General features: G+C 40.4%; 1 protein-coding gene across 5 annotated transcripts in view; it reads left to right on the top strand.

Moving 5' to 3' along the window:
* The window catches only part of adgrl3.1 (adhesion G protein-coupled receptor L3.1), a 208,470-nt gene that overhangs the window by 43,584 nt on the left and 136,937 nt on the right, over positions 1–27,949 (top strand). For all 5 annotated transcript variants that reach the window (XM_036516462.1, XM_036516463.1, XM_036516464.1 and 2 more), the window contains exon 3: positions 16,079–16,257. In XM_036516462.1, coding sequence (XP_036372355.1) covers positions 16,167–16,257 — 91 coding nt within the window. In that variant the 5' untranslated portion in view covers positions 16,079–16,166. The remainder of the gene's footprint in view (positions 1–16,078; positions 16,258–27,949) is intronic.

A 27,949-nucleotide genomic window follows, 5' to 3' on the forward strand; every position in this document is an offset into this window, starting at 1 on the left:
ATAAAAGCGTCTTCTTTTCCTAAAAATGTGCATAAAACTATTAAAATGCACTGCTATTCTATAGGTGATACCTAGAGTATAAGAACAGAGGTAGATCCATCTCAAGGATTACAAGAGGCCTGGGACTCTGCTTGCAGACATTGTATAGATAATGACCTCTTTCAGTAGGTGAAAAGACATATCTGTAAGAAATATATATCAGGATCTTTTCATTGACGAAATGTAAATATAAAGGAAAATGTTTTATTGGATTCACAGGATGCTAATAACTATAATAATTATAAGTCTACCTTTCAGAAGCCTTTATCTTTGTGTGTGCTTGGAGCATCCAAAACTGCACTTATGCAAGCAAAAAAGCTTTCTTTTTTGTTCAAATCCATTTTGAAACTACTGTGTCATCTATCAGAAGTCCTAAAATGATTATGAGGTCACTTTCAGATACACACTCTTAAATGATTAATTAAAGAAAAGGTGTGCGTGGTCTGTTTCCAGAGAGCAGATACAGATGCCCTTTAAAAAGTGTTACGTAAGACCCTGAGGAGGATAGCACCAATGACAAAACGCATCCGCTACCGACAAGCTCATTGTGCTTTTGTAACATAACACACACCACATTGCATGATGTAACCAAATGCCGCACCTCAGTAGTCGACACAGTCTAGTCACTGAGTATGACCCTCCCCTTACTAGCACTATACTGGCATAGGCAAAGCAGGCATATGAGTGGCCAAAACCATGTAAGAAGCACTAGCCAGCCCTCTGTCAGGAACTGACATGGCGATCTTTTCTGAGAAGTGATGGCAGAAGCTCTCACTGGAAGCATGCTCCACTAAGCTCCGCTCGTATTTTGTATGGTGTAGTCCCCCTGTAGCAGGACAATCCTGTGTTAAGTGCTTCCTTTTATATTTAGACAACTTTGGTGTGTATATATTATTCATTGGCGGACTAAACCCAGGCTACACATCAAAAAGGCACTTTGAATAAATATTTAATCACATGGTTACATACTGTATTTCAGCGGGATGCCCCCCCCCGCCCCCTCCCGGAGGCTTGTTTGATGGCCTGGACCCATTACAAGAACCGAGACACTCCTTGCATATTTGCAGAGCAGACTGTATGTTCCGGGCCCTCTTCGAATGTAAGTTTAGTGAGACATGCACTAAAAAAAGATACAGAGAGGAATAACGCTGCAAACTTTACAATAATGACTCTCTTAGACTGGTGCACTGCTTCATGAAGAGCCCATTTTCTCCTGTTTCATATCTTCTAGCCCAAGTGCCTAGAGGGTAATGACGAGGCTAAGCTTGCTTCTGGTTCTGTAAGTAAACAACTGCGCTGCATTTTCGGGTAACATATTTTCACTGCAGAATGGTGGGCAGAGTGCCTTCAGCCCGTGGGGAGCATGGAAGGCCAGGGGCTGTGTTTTGAATATTCGCTGTGTATATTCGAGTGCATAGAAAGCATGGAAAGCATAATTGTGGCCTTGTGGCCAGAACATCAGTGGCCAGAACCAGTGTCAAAGTCTGCCATGACTTGAGATCTTGATCATCGCACTCAAGTGACTGCATACATGTAAAGGGAAATGGTGAGCGAGGTGAGGTGCTTGTGGTGGCCTGCTTTGCTAAAGGGCAGTACTTACCATTGATTTGTGAAATAGTTATGTCACCGTTTTGATCCTCGGATGGCCTTAGCTTATTAGGAAGAGGTGGACCGGACAGCTGTTTAACTGAGAACAGCATTCTGCCTCAGCTGGGGGCTTAGGTGTTGAGTTTTGTGATGTATCAGACTGACAGATGTAATTGACAGATGTAGTTATTAGGGGTTACCTCAAAGAAGCACATGTTATGGTATCTAAGTAGTGACTACAGAAGAATTTTACCAGAATCAGCAGCTTCTGATATTATTACCGGTATTGAGAAGCACACTAACAAATTACTTGTGTTTGGAAATTTATTTTTAGCTTGTTTTAACAAAACTGTTAAACAGTCCCGTACTCATGTTGTATGTTATAATGCAGCGGAAGTGAATGTACATTAAGATGAATTCACTTATAACATACTTACATCATAATAATGGACAGTGGTTTTCAAATTTCAGCAGTGTATAATGTGGGGGGTTGTTAGAGGATATTGGAAGGGTAAACTGTTTACTGAAAATGAGAGCCAAATAAATAAATAATTCAGTTCAGTAATGGTTCGAATAGGTTCAAATACTGAGGTAAAACATTTGAATTTGAGTGACTTGTGATTGATCATTGACACGTTTTTGTATTTGGTGGTTAAGGATGTTGTTGGTACGTTAATAGCTCACTTGCGTTGTGGGTACCATCTTCCACAGAATGCTTGTCTGTGGGTCCGAGGAGACATACTAGCCAATGAGACAGCAGCCCTAGTGCTTTGGGGGTGGTAGCGTATTTTTACTGAGCAAAGTGTTTTGTAAGTAGTGCATTTGTAATAGTTAATAATTTAACAATGAATCCTTTTCTGTGAAGCAGTGTGAGAAGACGAAGAAAAAATGTCCATTTTATCTCATATCCTATATTTGCGGAGGGTTTTTTTTTTCTGGCTTTAAGTAAATGAGTTCAAGTTTGTTGGGATAGCAAGCTAGCAGGAAGGATTTTTTCTCTCTGGCTACCTTGGTAGAGTTTTTTGCAAGCCTCAGTGAGCAAGCTAATAAAAATGCCATTTTGCTGTGGTAGTGAATGCACGCTACTCCCTCTCCATGAAAATACAATTCCGAAGAATTATGCACATTTGAAATGTGTACAGCAAGGATGATGGTGTATGTATACTTGAGTTTGAATGTTTGCTACCGTACTCTCAATCGTTTAGCTGTGTAACTTGTAAAAGGTAATGTTGCTGCACCCTGATTGGTCAACAGATGGTCACACCTTAGTCACCTTAAGCAATGCCAAGCCCTTTTTCCACTGAGAGCGGTTGAGTTCTGGCAGAGACGTCTGACAGAAAATAGCATCTTTCTTGGCTCCTCTCCATACATGATGGTGCTACACAACTGTGTGATGAATTTACCTTGCACATGAGGAGAACATAAATCAGGACTGTTATATTAGTCAAATGTCTGAAAGACTTCTAAGAGGTTCTGAGTCGCATGGGCTGGGAATAATCCACCGTGCAGGTCGGGCAGTGCAGAATGTTAGCGCTGCTCTCGAGCCTTTGGCATTTTTTCAGAAGCCAGGCAATTGCACTCGATACTCCCTAAGACAGTGCAGAGGTCCCCGGTGATGGAAGAAAACAGAACAGCCCACTTTACAGCCATCAATCATCCAGTCAAGGTGTTTACTCCAGAGCATTAAAGCATGAAATCCTTACTTCACAACAGGATCACGCCAAGATGAATTTAGAGTCCGGAAGATAACATCAACACACGGGGAGGCAGAAAGGCCAGCCCCCACCGCCTGGCCCGAAAAGCGGTGTATTTATTGTCAAAGACCCATCGATGTGCACGCGTTTATTGCTACGGCGCCTCTGTGGTTAAGAGCTTCCTCTCCGATCAGGTCACAGACACAGAGGTCAAGCTTGTAGAGCTGTGTCAAGCTGTGTTATCAGATATTAGATAATAAATATTCAATATCAGGTAATTGCACACACTTGCCTGACAAAAGATCCTGTGAAGAAGTAGTAGACAAAGGCTGGGCCCACATCTCGAAATTGTTGTTGAAGTGTTTTAACTTCATCACTTCTAGGGTGAATAATAATGGCCTTTGGGATTTCTGAATAATTTATTAACTACACTTTTTAATGTCTAGCTAAACACATGTAGTCCCTAGTACTGTATATTCATGGTTCCCGACTCTTTTGATTTCACCGTGTAGTGAGATGGCTGTTTTCCAGAAGCTAGACAATGTATTATTTATTGATTAATTAATTTATTAAGTCGTGTCATCATCTATTATTGTTTATATTGGATCTCTGATAACTGTGTTAAATGATTCATGAGTCGGCACTCAACACCACACATTAGTCTTTAAACATTGACAGTTGTGATTTTGCATCTGTCATCTGTGGCTGCCCTGGGACCGAGTGTGCTAGGTTTGTTGATTCCAAAGCGCACATTGCGAGTTTGACACGTTCCCTTGGGAACATATGTTTTGTTCATGCATATTTAGTGGTTCCCCCACTTTAAATTTGATACGCTGAGTTTCTGAACTGCGCTGCCATTCACCAATTTCCTTTTTTTTTCCCTTCTTTCTCGACTTGCCTTTTGAAACCATCCAATGTGTTTCATATAAGATGGAGGAATGCACGTGAGATGTTTCGTGGAGGTGATATTGCGAGGCTTCCGTATCTGAACGTGCTGGACGGTGCTCGGTCCGCTATCCAGAACCAGCTGGTCCAACAAGGAGCCGTAGCTCGCTGCCAAGAAGTCAGCGGAGACCGTGGCATTACAATGGACTGTGCTGAATTAATCATGCCAGCTCTGAGCTGGATTTCTTCTTGGCTCTCGAACGGAAGGGGAAACGAGACGAGCCAGCATTCGCTTTGAAGATTACACAGTCCTGATGGCCTATTGTGAAGGAGAAGTAATACACTCTGTCAGATTGATCCAAAGAGAAACAGGGAAACTCGGCCTGTTCCCCGCATTGAGATCTTCACAATGACAGAAGCATGGCAACCAAGAGGATGCCCCTGCAAGAAAAGTATATTTATTTTTCTCTGCTGACAAAGCCGGCCAGAGGTATGGGAGCTTGCATGGAGATTCTCCATGGGAATATGAGACAGTATGTTTTGACACTGCTCAGTACAGCCACAAAATCTCAGCTAGTTGAAAAATGTGAAGTTTCTGAAATCTGTTCTGAATTAATTACACCATATGCCCAGGAGGTAATGAGATTAATCAGTGGAATCTCACGTTTTGTATTTTTCCCATAATTATGTATAGTCCCCAACTAATATTACCACAAATTACTTTAAAGGACCAAAAAAGCTGTCGAAATAAGTGAAGGGGATGTGTTGCATCTTATTATAGGAAGGTTTAATCTTGCATACCTATGATACTTTATACAAATTATGTGCCTGATGAATATGTATGCCTTTGACCATTAATGTATAGATTTTTTACTCTAAATCAATAGTGTTTTCAGCTAGGATTACTTATTGCCTTAAATTGGAATGAAAATAGCCTACCAGTTGGCCTGTATGAAATTGTTTGGCCATCTCACAAAATTGAGTGTAAGGTGCTCTTTGAATCCCTGGCATCTTATTTATTATTGAATTGCACAGTATTGATTGATAGATCAATGTTGGCCACAGAGAAGCGTCTGTGCTATGCCGTCTGCATGGAAACTGCAGGCGCGCTGATTAGGAGAACCACTTTTATTACCTCAAATCAGTGTGCTATCTTCCCCAGCTTTTTGGATGAGTGCTCTAAAAGGCTAAAGCGATTACTGCTCTGCTTTGTCCTGAGCTATGCTGATAAAATTGCAATAAAAGCCAAAAAGATAGTTCTATCCTGTAGTCTTAGAAATAACACCTCGGTGTGCTCTGAAATTGGAAATGGGAGAGAGAGTGAGAAGACAACGTGACGATGAAGACTATGCCTTTGAACAGTGTGACAGGGAGAGAGAGAGAAAGAGAGAGAGAGAGAGAGAGAGAGAGATAGAGCACTGAACAATTCTAACAGCAGAATGCACACTATGAATGCAAATGCATCTGACCTTTCCAGAACTCCTGAGTAATCTCCAGCCATCCATCAGTATCACTCTTAGCCTTATATCACATTCTGTGGAAGCTCTGTGCTTTATCTTATACAGTGCATAAGATGAATAAATAATGAAAATATAGCAAAGGGAAATACAGAATAATGAAAATATAGAAAGTGAGAATAAAAATAATAATCATGATCATCATCATCACAATTCTGAAGATGATGGTGATTATGGAGAAAAAAGAAAAGGAACCTTTTAGCTGTTACTTCATTTATTTATTATTATGCTATGTTTTTTTTCACCTAGATGTTCTATATTGTAATGCTGTGAGGGTTCCATGTAAAATACAAAGATAGGCTTCTTTCTCATCGTAATGTACGGTCATTGTCAAGACAGATCTAGCAAGGCGAACATCAGGCATGTAAAGTGGATTCAATGAAAACTGTATTCTAAAAAGGACACAAAGAGATATGTTATGGTGGTGCAAGATTATAAACAATTTTAAAGCTAATGACAGAACCACCTAGCCTAGAGAATATACATTTGAAAAAATGTCTTCCATTTGAACTTGCTGACATTTGATGAAATACAAACTTTGTAGATTCCCAATAATGTACCAATGTTTCATGCTATTACAGCCGTATTTTCTTACTTTGTCAGTTTTTCCCAACAATCACACAGATTTAACTTGTGAAATGGTTTCCATATACTTTTAAAATTGCTTGATGCTTTCTAGCATATTAATCATCTGCCACTAAAGAAGCTCCAGTTGACATGCAATAATCACTTGGAAATAGCAATCATGTGGAAAATGAATAAACAGTTCATTAAACACCGAATCTCACACTGTCTAAACGATTTATTAACCTCTTATTCAGATGTAGAATAAAACATTCTGAAAGAGTTAAACACAGATTTTCTGCATATTGGATAAGGTGTATAAAAGTCTGAACACTTTTAATTGAAATGCTTTAAAAAATGAACACAGTTTTGTTGTGCTTCATTGTTTCTTGTGATTTAATATGGATAAAACATGTTATGTCCTTGAATCAGCCACAACTGTATTTCAGCCTCGCTTTGCAAGCCATAATGCCTGTGTTCAGAGGTCGTGGACATTCAGTATAGGTTATGTATGTTTATTGTTATTGTCTTATGGTACTACCTGTTCTGAGAAACCATAAATGAAGTGTGTCGTTATGTAAGATCATCTCCATACTTACCAGGGGCTTCAATCTGATTTTCTAGGTTTTTTCCACACCTTTTTTTTTTATTAAGAACTAGCTCTAAGTTAAAATACCACCTTATATTTTGAAAAAGATTAGCAAGCTTAATGTTGCAGTAAATGGGTCATCTGTATTTTTTTCAGAGGAATTTTGCATATTTTAATAAGTTTAAGTAGGATGTAGAAACCCCAAAGGATGGATTTAGCAATTTACAGCAGTGCTGCAGCTAGATTTCCAGTAAGCACCACTGAAAAGCAAGCTGTGTCACATTTAAAATACTCCAGCTCTAGTGTTTACTATTGAGGTTATAGCGGTTACTAAATTTCTTTTTAACAACCCTCTGTCTTAATTAATCTACCGCCGTTCCACCCTCAATCAGTGAAGTCAGTTTAAATTGACCAACTTAAGGAACAAAAGCACGTATCACCAGAGACTGCTTGACCTTAAGATATATATTTGTTCTGGGCAGATCCCAGTGAATCATGCCCCGCCATCTTAGAATAAGCAGCAGGCCTCAGACCTGCACTAATCGCTGCGCAATAAAAAAGTGCTTTATGGTCTCTGTGCTGGGTTTGACATACTCCAGTACCTCCAAACGGCCCCAGCCGACTTGCCCTTGGGCCTTTGTTCTCGGATTAAAAAGGCTAAAACTTCCAGTCCCAGACATATCTTCACCTCCAACCACGACACAATACCCATCTTAGGTCCTGAGACAGTTTATCACTTGAAGCAAATCGGACAGCAGCGGGCACACGGGTAGTGTTACCGCGCTTCCGAAGTGCTGAGGTAAACTAACCTGTGCTTAGGACCCCATTGTTGATTTTTTCCCCCCCATTTTTTTGTGAAAATTTCCAAGAATCTCCTTTCAGTCAAGCCTTGTTTGTTTTCATTTGTCCGCGCGGTGCAGGGAAAGCTCACGCAATCCGTAGCCTCCGCCGTCTGTTTTGACTGAGCCCACCTTTTTGTGCGAGGACCAACCAGCCATAATAGCACTGTGGCCTCCGCACCGGGTGCTAGATGTGTGTGAATGGGGGGATTACACCCACATCCGTGTCTGCATTTGGCACTTCCTATGGATCCGCTCCTAGGTCTTGATTTTGTGTGGGGTTGCTTTAATTTTTTCTTACCAAGAGCAGACAAAATTAATTAGGCCTGGGCAAAATGGATTCTAACGGGGATGAGCTGGAAGGGCCGACCTCCGTCTAGACGAGTCCTCTGGTGACTCCGAAAGCCACTCCGTCTTGGGGAGCAGCAGCGAAGCCAGCCATGTGGAAGCCATTTGAACCTCTGCGGTTTTCAATGGAATTGCTATTCATAACACTGAGGGGAAAAAAAGCCTCTCAGATTGCCAGGGCCATTTGCAGTGCACTTCTTAATGTTGTTTACACCCTGGCCCAGTCTGGTTTTTGCAAGCAGGAAGGACTTTTCAGTGCAATGTTTGCTTATGTGAGAGGGATGCCGCCGTAAATCTTTGTGCTGGGGAAGAACGTGGAAAATTGGATGATCTGTCACTGATGATTAGGGCTTTGCTTTTGATCTTCTGCTCAATTTGCATTTTATTGTACAGTTTGCTCCGATTCGCCATGGTGTGTGTGCAACTGTGCTTGTTGGAGATCACATGTCATGGCTGACTAGGCCAAAGCGAAACTCTGAGGTCTTTATATTATATTGATCTCTTTTACAGCTGACAGGAGCTTGGCTGCTCTTTTGTGTTTTTCATCATGTGTCTTTTCTCATTTTTTCTATTTAATTAGGATTGCAGCGAAATGAACAACGGGTATGACTGAAATTGCCAATGTTTATTTTTGTGATCCGTCTTCTAATAAGGATTTTTTAAAAATTTATTCTCTTTGACACCACTCCTGTAAACCTGTGCCGCTGTGCGCTGACAGGTCATAGAAATGATTTGAATGGGATCAGGTCTCTATTGTAACTTAGTGTCAGGCAACTTGGATAGGTTTGAATGTCTAACAAGCCAGGAAAAGCCAGGTCATATAACCAACAAAGAGGGCATGAGGATGTGATTAAATACAAAAAGTCAACACGACAAAATCCAGTGTCACGGTCCTACTGAGCAGCGGTCAAGAGAACCTTGTGACTGTATTTCATTGGCTGGAAGGGTACAGATCAAATTATTACATGACTCCTGCTGGATGGCTGCTCTAATCAGATTTTTGACAGGGTGACAACTTTGCCATGATCATGATATCACTTGCAGGGTTGTGGATTTGCCCTTTTGAATTGAAATTTCCATTTTTGAAAGGAATTGTGCCTATTAAAATGGAATGAAGTAGCTTCCAGGGCCATCAGTTCGTTTCACAGCATCTATGGTAAAGCAAGTAAAATAGAGAACATTGTTCAGTTGTTTTTACTAATGAAATGGTGGTGGTGGGGGGGGGGGGGGGGTGCATATTGATTGACATATAGCTAAACTGCACAGGAAGTACAAATTAATTATCTCTCACCAGTATAGCCTGTGTCTGCACTTGGAGTGTAACCTCTTCAGCACTGATGCAGTTACTGTATAGTTTTACAACAAACTATTTATTTAAAATATGGAATTGGCCATTAAAAATAATAATTTGCCTGTTTTGGCTTGTAAAAACAATTGCACAATTATAATTGTAATTTCACTTTATTAATAAGGCTGTATGCCTTGCTAGCATTAATAACATGATGTGAAATATGAAATACTGACAACAAAAGAATCCTAGAAATGAAAAAAAGACCCCCTTTCTGTACTGTGATTGCTATACTAGCCTTGAGAGTCTGTATTGGCTTTTTTGTCATGGTCGCATCCCCTCCTGTTGAACAGTATTTATCGCGGCCTTTAAGTGGTCAACCCACAAAATTACAGCCCTACTGTGAGCAGCATCATTGTGTGGTTGAGCAGGAAGCCCTGAGCATTTATTGTTGTGGACAGTGTCACTTTCATAAAAATTCTGAAAGGAATCACCTACAACATTCAGACAGTTCAAACTGGAAAAAAAAAATCCAATAATAATTTTAAATAGTAAAACATTTCACCATGCATTCCACATAATAATTGGCATCTTTATGTTCTGCACCTAGTTCAATGCGTAGATGCATTGGTTGTTTTTGAAAAGCGTCTGCCTTTGACATAATGAGGCACATCTGAAACAGGTGGGAGTTGCAGCTAATCAGAAAGCCCATTCATGATTAAATCAGCGCGAGGCTCCATCCGCTGTCTAAATTGCAGGGATCTCACCTCGTCTGCCGCTTGTTTTGAGCGAGGGGGTCACTGTGGCGCAATGAGTCGGCCACCTCAAGCTCTTTCCTCCCCTCTCAGGCCGCCGGTAAATTGGCTCCCCGTGTGGACTCGTTCTCCGTCACAAACCGAGTTAATTAACTCGACACGGACAAGGTGGGCGCTATTTTGGTAACTCGCTGCAGTGTCTTTGTGACTCACCGCGGCACTCTGTGGCTGGTCTAGTCTGGCCCTCCCCAGAGAGTAATTTGTGACACCGTTCGGCTCCTTGCTAGTTTAACTGGGATCAGTTATGCACCCCGCCCCCACCCCTGAGTCGGTGCTCCATTTGGTTTACATCAGTTTGAAGTGAAGGAAAATTAGAATTAGCTGGGCACCCCTCTGTGATTTAATAGAAAAGGGAGGGGGGAGGTTGCTTTTATCCTAAATGAAGACGAAAGGCTTCCCATTCTCATTCGCTGCTTCTTGTTTTTTGGTTATCTTTTCTCTTCGTCAAACTTTGTGGCTTACATGTTTCATGTGACATTTCACATTGTACAGTTGCTGAAGCAGGGCTGTGGTCAGGTTCCTAAAATATCCATACAAAGGCAGGCAGTGTAAACATATTCGGGGGGGTTGGGGGCTGGGGGGCTGGGGGGTGCAGCTGGCACTGACATAGTCTTTGTGAGAGGACATGATGCAGACGTGGTAGTCGAGCCGACTGCACGTTCACCGGGAGGCAGGAAACCCTTGATAAAGAATGCGCTGACAGCCCATTCATTAGTGCCTCAAGGCCAGTCAGGCTTAAGATAGAGCAATTATCAGTAACTCTGCAGAGGGGGAGCTGTGATGTCAGCTCTGTGGCAGCCAATCACCAGCCCAGATTTATTTGATAAGTCTGTTTTCTACCTCAGATCCAAAATATAAGCACAGTACTTCATTAGATACATTACATACACGATAAGCTGAAAATATAAATTATGGAAACCTGGAAATCTCACAAGCAGTGATATATTTGAGGAGAGGTGTTGAGAGACACATGAGATTTGTGTTGACTGACTGGGGCCAGGTTTTAATGTTATGACTGTACAGTTGTCCACAGAAAATATTGAGCAGAAATTCAACTCTCAACATATGGCATTTTTCCAATTGTGAGATTTAATAGAAGACATGTCCCTTCTCACACGAACACTGATGGTGTGACCTAGTTGGGCCAATAAGAACACAGCTATTTGTCATGTGCCCCGACCAAGGCAGATTTAATGCTGTGATGCCCTGACTATTTGGTTTTTCCCAGATGAACATTCTTCCATCAGATAGTATAGGATTTCCTATTTCGTGGTACATGTTGTATTGTGTGGTTTGCTTTTGTCTTTAGTTCAACCTAGCTTTTTGAAAGAATGCTCAGTTCCCTCACGTCACATGGGAAGGGAATGGCAGCTAGATGATAGCTGTATGAGGATGTATAGTATGTATTATAATATACTGTATTATATGTATATAAGTGTATACTGTGCGCGTGTGTGTGTGTGTCTGTGTGTGTGTGCATGCGTGCATGTGTATGTGTGTATTTGTACAGGTCATGTCGTGTTGGAAATTTATATATTATGAAATATATTGCAATATTGTCAATTTATGACAGAGACTGAACATCCATTTCCAAGAAAATGTTGAAACCTGAGACACATCTATAGTACAGGCATGATATGGGGCATAGCTGAAGCTGTCAAAGCACTGTTCAAGTCCTGCACAGTTTTTTCAGTTAATTAAGCTTTAAGTGTACTCATACAGAGTTCAAAAAGTAGTACGATTAGATCATGTAGCTGCTATGTTGTGAGAATTCCAATATTTAGATATTGTGGATAACAAGTTTGTTTCATCACAATCCAAGCGTACATGTTTGTGTACATATGGAGAGAGTGTAATGTCTGAAGGAAACAAGGAATTACGTGTCCCCTATCTTTAGGCATTACACAGCAGACCTTATTAATGTCCGCTGACACTGAGAAATGATTCAGAGTTTGAAATGTTTAGACAGCCTTCTTGACCTTTTACATGACATGCTTAGCTGTATTTTTTATTGTTAGGATTTTGATTGTGGTTATTGTGATCTTTATGGTAATTATGGCTGTGGCGGTTGAATTACTACTGCTGCTGCTTCCAGTAATAATAATTTTGTACAGTAGTAAATGTACAGTAGCATGTCATCAGCACAATCATTGTCAGCATATGACTGCACAATCAAAATGAGGTCATGCCGTGTTGGAAATGCAACACACAACAGCCCAGGGTGGTTGCCAGATTTTCAGGAAAAAGTTACGTCAGCTGGGATGAGGCTTAAAAGATGGAACTGGAACATTAGGAAAAGGGACATATGGCCACCCCACAGACTCCGTATTGCTTTGAGCAACCTGAGCCAAATATTGCGTACGCGGAGATCGATAATCTCCATTACAGCTGATGGATTTCCCATCACAGAGTCTGCAACCCCAGCGTGCTCCAGCCCCATTCAGCGTGCCGGAGCCTTGCCATTGGCCCGCCCATCTCTCTCCTACAGCGCGGCGCTGCGCTCTTTTGTTTTTGAGACAGACTTCGGCGCACCGCTTTGTCCCGATGCATTGTCTTTTTAATAAGTCGCAGGTGCAGCGTTCCGTTAATAACGTTCCTGATTGCCCTGCCGTTAATTGTTTTTTAGCGGATAGGGCTTGAAATGAGCAATTAATTTAAGCCATCAAGATCCATTTCACATGGTAGCACCTGCGAGGAATGCTAAAATAACAGCAAAATGCAAGAGCAGCTACAGGAGCACATGTTCTGCCTTTAAAAAGGCAGCAGTGATGAAATTCATAAAGTATGCAGAATAGATGTACATGCAGCGTTAAGCGCCTCATAATAGACAGGTCACAGAAGGGGAATATGTGTGGTGCGCTGGTGTAAAGTCATCCATATCCACATAATTTGGTTTTCCCCACTGAAAGCCAGTCATTCTGTAAGAATCCTGATATTTAAGAATGAATTCTCACACCTGATGAGGGTGAGGTGAATGCTCATTTGTCATTTGTTCTGAGGTATGAACTGCATTATATTGCATTGATCACTACTACTACTAATACTACTACTACTGATGCTAATACTGATGATGATGACGATGATTCTGATAATATAGTAATACTACTAATAATAAGAAGAATAAGAATAAGAAGGAGAAGAATCAGAAAAATCATCATCATCATAGTAGAGAACAGCACTAATAATAACATCTTTTATAGCTTTTAAACCTGTAAGCTTTTCTTACCTGTGTGGCATGATGATGTGGTGTAGGAGTTAGGTAAGTGGTCTTCCAGCCTGAGGGCTGCAGGGTCAAACCCCATGTGAGCCTCTGCTAATACATCCATGAGCAATGCATTTAACCTCAAGTACTTTAGTGCATATCCACCTGCATAAATAGATTATATGGAAAATGTAAGCTAGGCAGTTTGCTCCGGAGAAGGGTTTGTGGTGGACATATAAGTAACATAAGAACATAAAAATGACAGGAGGCATTGAGTTAAATACAGAAGAATCTCAATGGAGTCAAAAGCATGATATGTTTGACTTTTTGGGCTTTATCGTTGAATCATTTATAAATGTCAGTTATGCAGTTTCAGAAGTGTGGAATACATGGGAGATAAAGTCAAGTGGGATACTGCATTGTAACCTGCCCATTTGTAAAGTCTTTTTTGCTGGAGCCTGATAAACTGAACTCTCACTAGATTGTATCAGTTCACAACAACACTTATTGTGTTGGACATTGTAAAAAAAATTGAACATAATTACATTGCACTCCTGTGTTCTGTGAAGGCCTAAATTCAATTCAGTGAGCAGGTGGGAGTCATTGCATAAAACCATTAATGTTAAATGTTTTAATAGACAATTTAAATATTTTAAAGTACTTATTCTGTTGTGTCAAAACCCACTTAAACAAAATCCAGTAAAGCAGGACTACCTAATGCTAGGTAACTGTATGCTTTTCCATTACTTACTTGCAGCCTGACTGTAAAACCTTTAAAGTAAAGCATTGCTATCAAGGAGAGTGGGGAAAAAATATTGATACAAAATGGCAGTCTATATTTTTCCTGAGAGTTCTGGAGAGAACTCGTAAATTGTTACTTGTTTAAAGTAGAGACGTCTCCTCAAATCAGTCAGTGTTGTTTATTTGGCTGCCCTTCTTGTTTTACTCCTGCGTTCGTCTCCTGCATGCCAGCATCACAGAGACGGGCTGTTTGCGCGCGATCTCCCAGCGTGTAAATCATGTTGTCTTTACGTGGCACGGCACGGACCGGTCACTTCGCCAGACAGCAGCGCAGCCCCCTGAACGCTCAGGGTCAGCAGAACTGTAGCCATGAATTGAAGTAATGCATTAGATGACTGTGTGTCCTAGAGCGAAAATCAGGTCACTGACCTTTGTTGAGTTGTTGTGAGTGGTTGACTTGTTATGAGTGTACCGTGTCCGTTTTAGCTGACTAGCATCTATGCTGCGCTGATTCTAATTTAGTCTGGATTCTTGCTGAAAGGGTTGAGATGAAAGGACAATGTGCATAGCATTCAAAAATGGAATACGATACGAAACCAGTATTTCTAGACTGTGATACTTGGTGGACCTGGAGCCTCAATGCCCCAAATCAGTAAATGAAAAGGCAAATGCTGATGAAATCAGAGGGCATTTGCTTCCTCTCAGTTTGTATAATACTACATATTTATAAATGGATAATTTGGTAGGTTAAAGCTATTTAAATTGTCCTTGTCCATTGTGTGGAATATAATTAGCTACGTTGCATGTTAGAATGACCAAACACACACGAAAGGCAAAATTATACAGAAGTACATCTTTCTAATATTTATATCCTATATAAATATATATACATTTCCAATATACATGTAGAGCCAGTATGGTTGGACCTCTAAAATTTGTCACGAGTAAGGTCAAGAAGGTAAATAATCATGTTGTGTTTGCAATAATGGGTTTATTCCCTCTTAGCCAATGTGTATGCTAAAGTTCTAGTGGAATGTCATTGTCAGAATTTCAGTCCCATTCAATAAGCTTCAACGGGTAATAATGTGAAGAAATAAGCAAACCACTTCATATTTTCCACTTTGAACAGACAGAAGTTGCAACACATCATTAATTCAGAACTGTTTCATGAGATGTGGCTTTGAGTCTGCATGGGAATCTGAAATGTAAAAATCTGCATGTTATGCTAGAACTGTAAAACTGTAAGGCTTAATGAACACTTAATGTAGAGCTCCATAATGAAAACACAGCTTGAAAACTATGCAGAGACTGCTTTGCAGCACAGCTTCAGTCTGTTGTCATCAGCATATTTCCCCAGGAGCAGCAATTGATTCATTTCCAGCATTTGGTATACATTTGCACTCTAATTTGGTTGGTGTGAACTTTAATTTGTGTTGGTTATCATTACTACTATTAATATTATTAACATGATTAAAATAATTGTTGAGGGGGTTTTTATAAAGAGAGTATAAACATAGTGACAAAACAGTAGGAAAAATGGATACAAACATGAAATTATAGTACAAAATCATAAAGATGTAAAGAGAACAAAGCACAAATGAATCATCTCTCATCTTTCTCTCTCTCTCTCTCTCTATGTGTACATATATATATATATATATATATATATAGTTCTGTATTTTTTATCTGTATTTCTACCATCGGTCAGGACTTGAAACACTTTAAAAAATTCAGTCTTTCTGAAGTGTGCTTTGTCCTTGATATTGAACAACAAACTGAAAATGTTACTTTTATTGTAGTCTTATTTTGATTTGCCACAAGAGGATCTTGATGGGCATTGAGACTTAATGCAGAAAAACAGAACCTTTGGAACAGGACTCTTAGAATCAGCATGAGCGGCTCTTCCCCGGCGGATGGGTGCAAGCGGGGCCTGATGGTTTTCGTTTGCTGTGTGTTTCTCCCCTCCCCAGGCCTGTGGAGTTATCGCTCAGAGGTGTGGGCCATCTGCCGTGTAGGAGGACGAGTAGCGGAACTTGCGCCTGTTCGGGCTCAACCGCCATGGCTGGAGCTGGAGCCGGGTCCTCCGTGGCGGCCATGTGGACGGCACGTCTGCTCTTCTTTGCCGTTCTCTTCACGCCAGTAGCTCTTGGTAAGTTCCCCTCCCCTCCAGAAAAAGGTTATTACTGATGCATCTGTATAGATGACCTGTATGTGGACACACATTGTAAATCCCTGATATTATGTGATTCATTTCAGGATAACTAATAAATCTACGCACACATACACACACACACACACACACACACACACACACACACACACACACCACACCACACACTCACCAAATCGGGCGGGTGCACCGAGGTTGTCGTGAAAGCCTTCAGGTGGTGGTCAGAATAAATCGAAGACAGCCCAGCTCACACTGCTCCTGCACACCTTTGGCAATTGTTTCAGGAATGGAACAAATGAAGACATCTGAATTCAGATTAAAGGAGTAAAATAAATCAAGCAGGGGTCATGGGGGCGGTGGCCCTTGAAGATGCTAATTTTACTTAGCGAGCCCATTAATGGAGATCCAGGCAATCCAATCGTACTGCAGGCCTGGGCTCAATCAAAACAGGCACTGCAGCGTTGCAGATTTCGCCTGGACATTCAGAAGTGGCCGGGTGATGTTGGTATGTCCTGGGCCTTTCAGCACACAGCCTCAGCACATCTACACGTGATAGCACCATGGAGAGCCTCTTGCTACTTGCATGTGGAATGCTCTTACACCATAGATTCATTTTGCGGTAATTTTGCATCCGGTCACATTTGCAGTGACAGTCCTTTGCTGCTGAGTCGTCATGGATGTTTAGTAAGCACTTTTTATTCTGATCCTTAAGCTCTTCTTTTTTGTCATGGACAGCTAGACATTCACAGAAGGAATTTGCACCTTTGACCTTTGGGTAGCAAATTTCCTTATGCTTGTACACCACATACTGCATCCAACTCCTGATGCATGATATAACTAATTCAGCTTTTTGGACACATTTTAGACTAAATAGATGACATAACTATAAAGGTTTGCTTTAGTAAAAGAAGTAAGTACAGCATTACTGCAAGCAAGCACAGTGTAATGTTATGCAGTAGAACAGCACTGCATCATTGGTGTAAATACAAAGTGTAATGGCTTGGATCCAGGGTAAAGTTTAGGGTTGTATCCTGGTTTACGTTTATAATTTATGTCAATGGCATAGTAGGGGTGTGAAATTAAATATTTTCTACACTGTATTTGTAATTTTTTTACAAGGTGTATGTGCATAGCAGGTGCGCAGAAGTTCTTCATGGTTTGAAAGAATATTCCAGAAGTTTGAAAGCTGCACAGCAGACTCCTTTACATTTGCGACATTTGGTTTATTTTGCTGCATTTTCCAGCTCTGGTAGAGAAGGTTGGAATATGGTGAAAATGTGGTAACATTATATTGTTAACTTGCCATTACCTGAGATGCCCCCTGAACGAAACCTTACATGGAAGGAAAGAATAAGTCAATTTAAAAGGACTAATTAAACGAAATTAAGCAGTGTGAGAGTGTCAACAGCTCTGTTGCTAGCACTGTCATTACATATTTATGTTTCCGCCATGCAGGCACACACACATGTTAACACGCAGGGCTGTATGTTGCACAAACACTGCAGGCGTTTCTCCAGTCAGTGCAACTCTTCCCAGCTTGGCCTTTGAAACATGCGGTGGGGGACGCTCTCCTGGTTGGAGATAATCCTATTAACGTCTTGCGTCAGTCCCTTCCTTTGTGGAAGAATGAATATGCTCTTATTACTCTGCATGGCGCCTGGCTGGGGCGGCGTGGTGCATTTCCGTCGATATGCAAACATCAATATCTCTACATATGTCTTGCTGTATCAAACAGTTGTATGTAGGGAGGAAGAGAGAGAGAGAAAGAGAGAGAGAGAGAGAGAGAGAGAGAGAGAGAGAGAGAGAAAGAGAGGGCAAGAACGAGAGAGACAGACAAATGGATGACTTCTTGGGATTCCATAGGTCTGAAAGAATGTTTCAATAAAAAAACATAAATTAACACAAATGCATTTCAAACATAAGTGCAACAGAAATAAAACAGTAGTTTAAAATAGTAGCTGCTCTAAAGACTTTGGAAGGCCCTATGTTGTTTTGGTATTCATTATTTAACAGAAAATAGAACATGATGTACTGTATATCTGTATTACACACACACAGACACGAAATATAAGGGAAAAGTATTCATATCTATATAATAAGAGGGGCTTCAGGCAACTCCAAAGCTACAGTATTACAATCATGGGTAGCAGCATGTAGTCATTTCCGTGCTGCGAGAGAGCACTCGAAGCAGGCACTTTTCATCACAGGAGTGTGACATATATATCAAAATCTAAACTGATTCAGTCAGAGGCTCGTGAGATCTGTTGTTCGCCTGCGGCGGTCGGCAGAACGCTCCATGCCACCCGGGTTCCGCTGCCGAGCGTTCGGCACGGAGGGGAAGCAGGTAATTGACCATTCAAGCTGGCGTCTCCGAGGGCCCACCTGCGCCTCTCCGCCCCTCCCCAGGGTTCCGCGGCTGTTTCCAGTTCACGGCCGCGAGTCAGATGTTCCGTCGCAGAGCTGTTTCGACGGAGAGCTCAGAGAATGCGGCGGGTGACCAAGTTTTTCATTTTTACTCCCCTGGAAAAAAAAGAGAATACAATTTGTATAAGTGATTTGTGCCACAGTGGGGTGTTGCTTTTGAGGGGCGTGAGCCAGCCAGCTCCACTATAACCTTTAGAGCAGCTGGGAAATGTCAATGAAAACCAGTATGGTCTAGTGGTATTTCAGCAGGACTGGCAACCCAAAGCTTCTCGGTTTGATTCCGAAGTGGGGCTTGGCTATCCTTGGCTATCCTTGAGTAAGGAACCTGAACACCTTCTGGCAATATTCTACTGTTTAAATGGAGGCTATGCAAGTCACTCTGAATTAAGACATCTGCTTTAAATAATAAATAACATCATAATGGGTCAGGGGTCAAAAAGCTATGTTGAATACTTCAAGTCCTCATTTTCTCTATTTCAGATGAAGATTTTTTTTTAAACAACTGATCCAATTTCATGACTAGAACATAGCTCATAACAAAATAAACATAATGTAACATAATAAATTTTTTACACAAGCAAATGTCATTGATAATTCAACAACCCCCTTATAATGATTATGTATTCTTGTTGAGATGTGTGTAAGTGTATTATCTGTTACCCAGATCTAAAATATTATCAAACTTTAAATATTTGTGCTGTCTCAGTTGAGCCACTGTAATGTCTTTTGTCAGTAATTACATTATTCACTGGTTTCGCATCTATCAAGCCTGCTAATACGCATGTATTTTGTGCTGCAAATTTCTTCTGATGAAGAGGATCCAGTTTGGATCAAAAGATTGTTCTGTTTGCACTGAGAGAACAACATGTTTTGAGAGCACATACTGTACAAGTGTTCAGTTCTTTGATGTAATGCTTTCTCTAAAGCACCTGAGAAAACGGCCTGAGCCTATGTTTCCTTTGTATGACTTAGTGCGGATTTTTTAACAATGAAGACTAAGGATAAATGGATTATTTCACATGCCAAAATGCAACTGGTGCCTCTACAAGATGAAAGTTGCATGTCACTTACTGTAAATGTACATGTTCCCATACATGCAGCAAGCTGGCACATGCACCAATAGAACAATGAGCACATTGCTTTAGTCAGAGAAATAAACATTCGCCTCAGTGACTTGTATTTTCCACATTGACGACAGATGCCTGTGTAGATCTGCCAGCTTTTCAAGGATGGAGTTAGCAGAAAGCAGCTGTTTGTTACTGAAGGACATTTACCCGGGGAAATAACCTCCATAACAGGACATCATTTTTGCTAATATTGTAAATGAGGTTGGAAGGCTGTCCATTCCAGCTACAGCCCTCACATTCAATTTGTACATAAATGCAAAAAAATAACGTAAAATACAACCAATTATATCAAATATTTTATTCCACATTTGAAATCTAAAAAGTGGATTTGGCTCTAATGTGAGACTACTAAAACTGTGCACATGATGGCTATTAAATAAAAATTCCCAAATTATTGTTATTATCACGAAATTGTGGTTACCGCAAGATTAAACTCTGGTCCTTTGTACCTGCAGCCACAATTATTCAGGCTATTTCACCTCCAAGGTGACTTACAATGGCCCCAATTGTATGCCTTAAGCATTCCGTAGTGTATTTATACAGCTGTGTTTTTACTAGATCAGTTGAGGTTCATTGCTGTGGCTAAAGTTTACAGAAGCAGAGTGCCACATGGGATGAGAGCCCACAACCTACAGATAACAGAGCTGTGCCCATTCTACAACATTGTGCGGTCGCAAATACACATTTCTATATTGTATGTAGATGTGTGGAATTGACTTGTTCGTATTCCGAGGGGTGCAAATTATGTTTGGTATTACCAGCAGCAGCTGTGGTTAAGAAAGCCTGCAGAGGCCCTGCACATCCAAAATTATTTATATTGTACACTCAATTAATTAAGCAAAGGCTTTAATTACTCTGTAGCTCAAGCGAGCGCACCCGCACAAGGAAATGAATCAAGCATGTCAAATGTGGGAAAAGGTGACTGACGCCAGACTGTTCGCGGGATGCATCACTCAAGCCTGTGGTCACTGACAGAATAGGAAATGGACACACTTGGTGAAGCACTAACTGTTGGGGTCAAGTTCTCCTCTGCTGGAGACTGGCTGAGCTCCTATTACTCTGGGATGTCCCACCAGTTATTAGTTAGATCCACAGGGAATATTCTCAGCAAGTTCCATTAAGATCGGGTGTTCAGATTAGAGAAGAGATCAGATATTTGATTATTGGAATATTTGACCAAAGGATGACTAATCGAGCACTTGGATCTATATTGGAATGCTTGTTATTTTACAATGCAATGAATTAATATATAGAGTTGTATTCTTTCTCATGAACATTCATTAAGGAGAGCTTAAGAACCCTGCATAAAACTAGATATTGGTATTATTCATTTAATTATAAAAGAACAGTCTCTTTGTTGTAAAATTATACAGTCAGTACCATAGTTTCTTGTAGTGCTTGAGGCACAACAGTAAGCAGGGTTCAGTTATTTGAATATTTTATCTCCGGAGAAATAGCATAGCCCAATATCAAATTATTGAAATGTATGTCTCTACCACAGACTGACTTTGGCAGTGACAATAAAAACAAACTATTCTCTATCCCACAGACCTAGTGTGTCTTACTCTGTGATAGGGCATGACAGGGCAGAGTGTGGAGGGAAAACCATAAAGAAGAATAATAAAGACTATGCTAATTTTACTAAAGTAAAGAAGTCAATCGCTTGAAGCAAGAATTTTTTTGTGTGTGCTTTTTGATATCATCACCATTGTAGTAAATGTGATTTAATTTGTGTGTGGTTGCAGGTCAAAGATTAAAGTTCAATGAAAGTGCTACCTTGGTGAATTCACTGCATTAATGAAATTAAAATAGGCGCTGATATTGGTTTCTCTCATGTAAAAACATGTAAAAACATTGCCAAAATGGAATGTTATAACTTTGTATGTGCTACTGGTGACTTCAGTATGCTATATATTGTAATATCCCTAAATTCCTGCAGTACAATTTCCAAATGCAGATATATGATTTCCAAATCCATCTAGTTTTCATACATCAGGAAAATCTTTATTATTACAGTTTACCATCTATTAAAATTTAAGCTTAGCAACATGTACACCATATGTTCATTTCTTTTCTTTGTGTTGTCTCAGACATAATACGTATACAAATATACATGCTATCACAAAGTAAAGCAACTTCAACTCAAGAAACTCATTCCTTGAGTCAGTTGTTATTAGGAGGGTTTGTGAGTGACCCCTCCCCTCCTCCTAGCCCCTCCCCCTTTTCACTACTATTGGCTCAAGACAGAATCATTCCCTGTTGTGCCCCTGAGGCAGAGAATACATCACACTTGAAATGCTGCGTGGGGGGGGGGGGGGGGGGGGGGGTCCCTAAGTCTCTGAATGCCTGGGTAACATGGTTCTGTCTTATGTAAAAAGACAAATGGCTTACTCTGTGTTGCCTCCCCATGTGAATTAGGGTTAATTTGAGTGTGCTTTGGACCTTTGAGTACTAAGGCAATCTTTGCATTTGCTTGGAGTTACGCAAGCCTTTCCAGTGGCACAATGGGAAAACACTGCCACTTTTCGTTGTATTTCCCCGTGAAGGTGCTAAATTTAAGTTCTTTTTCAATTGATCCTGTACCTTACTGAATGTTGGGTATGAGTGCATGTGCATTTGGTCCTTGTTAACTCCTTGCAAACTAACACAGTCAGTTCAAGTCAGTTTGAATACATTTCCTTACGTAACTATTTTAGACCATTCATATCTGTTTGCATAAGCCCTTCCCTTTTCACATCCCGCCTGGCATGCTATCTATGTGTATGATGACCTGCACAATGAAAAATTTTCCTCAAGAAAATGTCACAAGAACAGCCCAGCAAACTGCATTTCAGCGGTTATGGAGGAGAAGGCTTTTGAACTTTTGGAGGCTTTTGAACTTAAAACTGGAGGAGAAACTCATTACATTAATGATGGATGATTTATGTACCCTGCACTTTACAACATGCTAATGTAATTTTACTCTTGTTCTTCATTTGTAGTATGGCACTGAATATTGTGTTAAATCATTACTCATTCATTTACATGTTTAGTACTGTATATTATGTTCTTTATTATTTATGTTGTTGGATAATATTTTTTTCCCCTGTGGAAGCATTTGTTTTCTCTCAGTCTTTGAGATCTCAGTATATTGTACTCTATGTACTCTATATACTATACACATATGTTCTGTTGTGTCTTGTAGATCCAAGGGAGGGAGGTATCGTTACGACAAGACACATAAATAATGAATTCATCCATCCATTTATTCATCCATCCATCCATCCATCCATTCATTCATTCATTCATTCATATTTTAAACATCAACAGTTTAGTCAAGTTTTTAAGGCCAGATAAGAAGCCAATCATAAATAATTCATGAATTCCGAAGTAGCCTCAAAGTTAATTGAAACAAGACCAAAACAAACTAACTCTAATAAGTGGGTTGCATGTTTCACTTCACTCCAACTGGGGTGCTTATCTAATTGTTTTTTTACAAGTGAAAAAAAAATGTTTATACCGTGCTTTAAGTGCATGTTATAAGTACAAGAAAGTCCTGAGTGTAGAATACTGTAGGGCGTGTCAGGGACACTGTCAGTCTGAGGAAAAATCAGTCCAGTTTGTGTAATCTGAAAGGCCTAACACTGCAATAAACCTAGAAATTCACCGGCTTAGAAGTAAAACCCTTGTAAGCAGTCTTGATCTGTATCCATTTTCAATGAACCAAGTGGTAGCACATTTTCAGGGTGCAATTTTTACCAGGAAATCATTAATTGAATACTGGCTGTTCTGTCAGGCCTAAAGTTAGCATTGATTTTGTCGCAAAGAAAACAGTTCATCGAATTTCATTAATAACTACCATGCTGTCGATACATGCCTTTCATTTTGTGTCTCATTTTTTTCTCGCAAAAGGGAAAGATGATCTAAAGGGCTCCTGGGACTTTGCTATGAGGAAATAAAACCCAAAGACAGTTTTTGGTTGGATGCCCCAGTCATTTGAATATCAGCCTTTTAGGCTTTAAGGGTCATTTATGTAGTATGTCCTTGGTATACCCAACTAACCGCTTTTTCGTTGTTTAATAGATGTTGATTTTCCCTAGAAAACGTCAATCACATCAATTTCAAGACCAGATTAGATCTGAGACGCATGTGAAATTTTATTCACATACTCAATATTTTCCCCAGATAATATCCCTAGGTGCTCTTACAGAACAACTCTTGATAAATTAGTCAGTACAATATTATAAGGAGGTGGGGGCGGCAGTGACATTGACATCACCAGTTTCTGCAGAGTATTAAGGCCAGTTTACTGGGATTAGAGTGAATTGAAGAAAAAAAAAACAAAAAAACAAAAAACAAATGATCCATAGTGTGCAGGGGGTCTAAGAGGTGAGCGCACAGAGCCTAGCACAGCACTACTAAACTGCAATGTTTACTTACTGGATCAAGAGGTGGCCTCTAACACAAGTCACCATCTTTTTTTAAAAGCACTGCCAATCCACCATAGGTTATGTATTTTGAGCGGCTATAACCTTCGCCAGCTGTATTAGGTTTATTTTTTGTGTCTGACATCAAGCTTGTCATTACTATCAAGACTCAGTTGTAAGAAAGCCCACCTAAGAAAAAATGAAATATTGAACGGTAGAGGTTTTTTTTTTATTTCTTTTTTAGCTAGCAGTAATGGACGTGAGCAGTGAGCCTGAAAAGTTGCTCGAACTAGCTCGTGAGCTGAAGCAGGATCCCTCCTCCCACCGAAAGGAATGAGGATCGCCGCGCGGCTCAGCGGGGCACAGCGGGCTAAATCCCGTGACATTTGCCACATAACCTGTTCCGTATGGCTGGCAGCCTCATTCAGCTGGAGTGGCAATCCAGAGGGCAGTTTTAGTTAAACCACTTATATAAAGGATTATGCCTCCGCTCGCAGTATACTTCTTGTTGTGACATTTTCATCTGTTTATTTGATGTATTATAGCAGATTAGGAAGATGGAGCACTCGCTCAGTGCAGTGCGCACTGCTGTACGGGCTACAGGATCATGTCAGTATTCTATGGGATGAATAATACTGGGGTATGATTTTTTTTTCTTACATATAAAGCTGTGAGGGTTAATTTGAGGGGGGGGGGGTTTGGTTTGATGTGTGAAGCAGTCGTAAATCAATCTTGTAAATTAAGTGTACCTACACAATGCTTTTGTCCAACCAAACACTGTCCCATGGGCTTTATATATTAATTCTGATTATGCTGCAGTAAACATTAGTAAATAGATAATATGATCCTCCTGATATGTTAATGTTAATTTCAGGTGAGATGAACCAGTGATGTTTTTTTTTTCAGAGGAATGGGCATAGTTGTTTTATAAAATCAAATATCTGAAGCATGTGTTTTCTTTCATATAGTTGCAGATGGGTAGGGCAACTTGTGATCTTACACTTCCGTATGTTTCGACAAGCTGTAGAGAAAGTTTTAGCTCTGATCTTATGGATCCAAACTTTTTTTTCATGGGCGGATGCTAATCAACATTCAGTGGCAGACTAATGTTTTGATAAAGTGTTCCAAGCAGAGCAGAAGACTGCAAGCTGTCTCTGGGAAGAGCCATCAGCAGTGATCAGATGTCTGACAAAGATAAACTGAAACGATTCCGCTTTACTGCTATGGAAACACTGCCCGTTTCTACGCTGAATTGTTCTCCAAACGATGGTAAAATGAGCTGTTTTTTTTTCCCTTTCATAATTGCCTGAAGGAACCCTGACAACATGTCTGTCTCAGTTGTCAGCGTTTCACTTTCCAGAACACGTCTGCCCATTTTTTCTCCCTTTTAATTGGGATTCTTCAATTTTTTGCCACAGCTATATTCGCTATATAAGGAGTTATTGCAAGTATGCTGAATGTTAATTGTATAATTCATAGTTTATAGGTTAATTTAAGTCATTATGCCACATATTCATTGTTTCAGTGTTCTAGGATTTTTTTTTAATATGAAGCGCTGCAATTTGCCAAATACAGCTGGCTGCAGAGTTTGCCAGAAATTGTGGGACGGCTTTTTTTTTGTTCCTTTCTCCCCCCCCCAGATTGAAAAATCAATAATGTCTTTCAACCCGCAGGGCGGCTGAAAGTGGCCTGAGAAGCTGGCCACGGCCATCCTCCTTGTCTTATATTGCCAAAGTGCTGTCAAAGCCATTGAAACAAATGACAGCAACATTAAGTGGGCAGGCTTTTGGAAACAGGTTAAACACTCGGCAGTTTTATCGGTGTCCTGAAGGGCGTGTATATCTTATAAATGGATGAATTAGAGCCGGGGCCTAAATTGCATCGTTTGAGGTGTTGAAAGACGCAATTTAAAGTTGCTTATTGAAGCAGAGTGGTGTTTAATGAGGATGGATATTGACAAGAGGTCAAGAGCATCTAGATGTTAGTTTACATCGGGTGGCACAATGCATAGTGTGGCCGGCTGCTGAGAAACATCATAAATATTGCAAAATGACTCTTATACACTACAAAGAGGAAAGGGTGGGTGGCTATTGATGTTTTCTGTGAACAAAAAGAAGACGAGCCAGTCAGCATTTTGCTGAGAGCTAGGGCACCAAGATGGTTGTGTTTCAGGAATCCAAAGTAAACGATGTTAATGTAAAATCTATTTGCAACCTACTTGTTTTCTCAGACTTCCTTAGTTACAGTACAAGACTTTACAAATAAGTTCAAAAACGTATTAAATGAAATAAAAAGTGCTCGCTGCATGCGCATATTGTACATACTTTCAGTCTGCGATTCAATTGAATTCAAGCCCAATATGACCCCTAATTGTATGCATGAGTGTAACCCAAAGAAGGTCTTTTTATGCAAATACCTCATATGCAGCAGACCAGAATGTTTCGCATCATTATGCTGTTGAAATGCAAAGCCACTTCATTGCATGTCATTGAAATAATTCCTTATGCTGAGCCAGTCGGATTGTATTTTCCTTTCATAGATCAGTGCATGGCACATGTTCTGTTTATTTACAGAATGCCTGGTTGTGGTCCATTTCAAGGTTACATTCTGAGTAACACAGTAACCCTGTTGACTAACTTTAAGGGCACTTATAACATTATGGGCAGTTAATGTAAAAAATATTATTTTGCAGTTTTGCAGTTAAAATTTGGGCAGATTTCAACCAAAACATTCCCCAGAACATGTCATGAGTAGTTCAAGGAGGGCCATCTGAATGCTTGGTATGTACAACCTAACACATTCCCGGGGTTTGTTATATTTATTTTCTAAGAACAGCCTGTTGTTTAATTGAATCATGCATGACATCACATTCACTTCAATATTTAGACACACACTCACATTCACACACAAACACACACACACACACACACACACACACACACACACACACACACACACACACACACACTCTTCTTAGAGCTTTATGTATGTGTCCCCAAACAAAATCAAACAGAAGAAAGCTTTGTGTACCAGCTGACCACAGATCCCCGTGGAGTTTCAGTCTGCCGCTTTGAAGAGCTGAAATCAGGATTTAAAATGGGGCGACGGAGACCCAGTTAGGATCTGAATCGGCGTTAATCAGCCCGGATCTTTAGTGAAGTGGAGGCCCAGGAGAGGCTTCTGGGGAACAGTACAGAACAGTAATGGAGTCACGTCAACAAGTTCAGAGGAGGCTGTGTTTTCTCCTGCAATAAAAGAACGCTGAAAGCATAAAGGCTCGTTAATTATTTAGCCGTTGATCCAGCCCCCCCTTTTTTTTACTCCATTAATTACAGCATCTTAACTTGACATTGGGCTTGTGAGGAGCTCACTACATGGCGTTTTAATAATATGAAAAAGGGAAGAAATCATTACAGATGTTCCCCGAATAAATTCTTTACGATATTTAAAGTGGCCTTGAAATTCCGCCTTCCACAATGCGTAACATGGAGTTTAGGAGGGAAAAAAGGAAGCCCGCAAATCAATAAAGAGAATAGTAATGTAGGCGTCTAGACCAGGGCTGGATCAAATGGGCAGGATAGACAGATTAGCCTTTCAGACCTCTGGGATAAGAAGGGGACGGGGGCCACTTGAGATGGGGCTCCAGTGTGGCACAGTACAGAGGGAATTCAATACAAGCATTGACAAAAGAAAGCCTCTATTGTAAGAATGTCG

The sequence above is a fragment of the Megalops cyprinoides genome, chromosome 22 (assembly GCF_013368585.1).
Source record: "Megalops cyprinoides isolate fMegCyp1 chromosome 22, fMegCyp1.pri, whole genome shotgun sequence".
NCBI lineage: Eukaryota > Metazoa > Chordata > Actinopteri > Elopiformes > Megalopidae > Megalops > Megalops cyprinoides.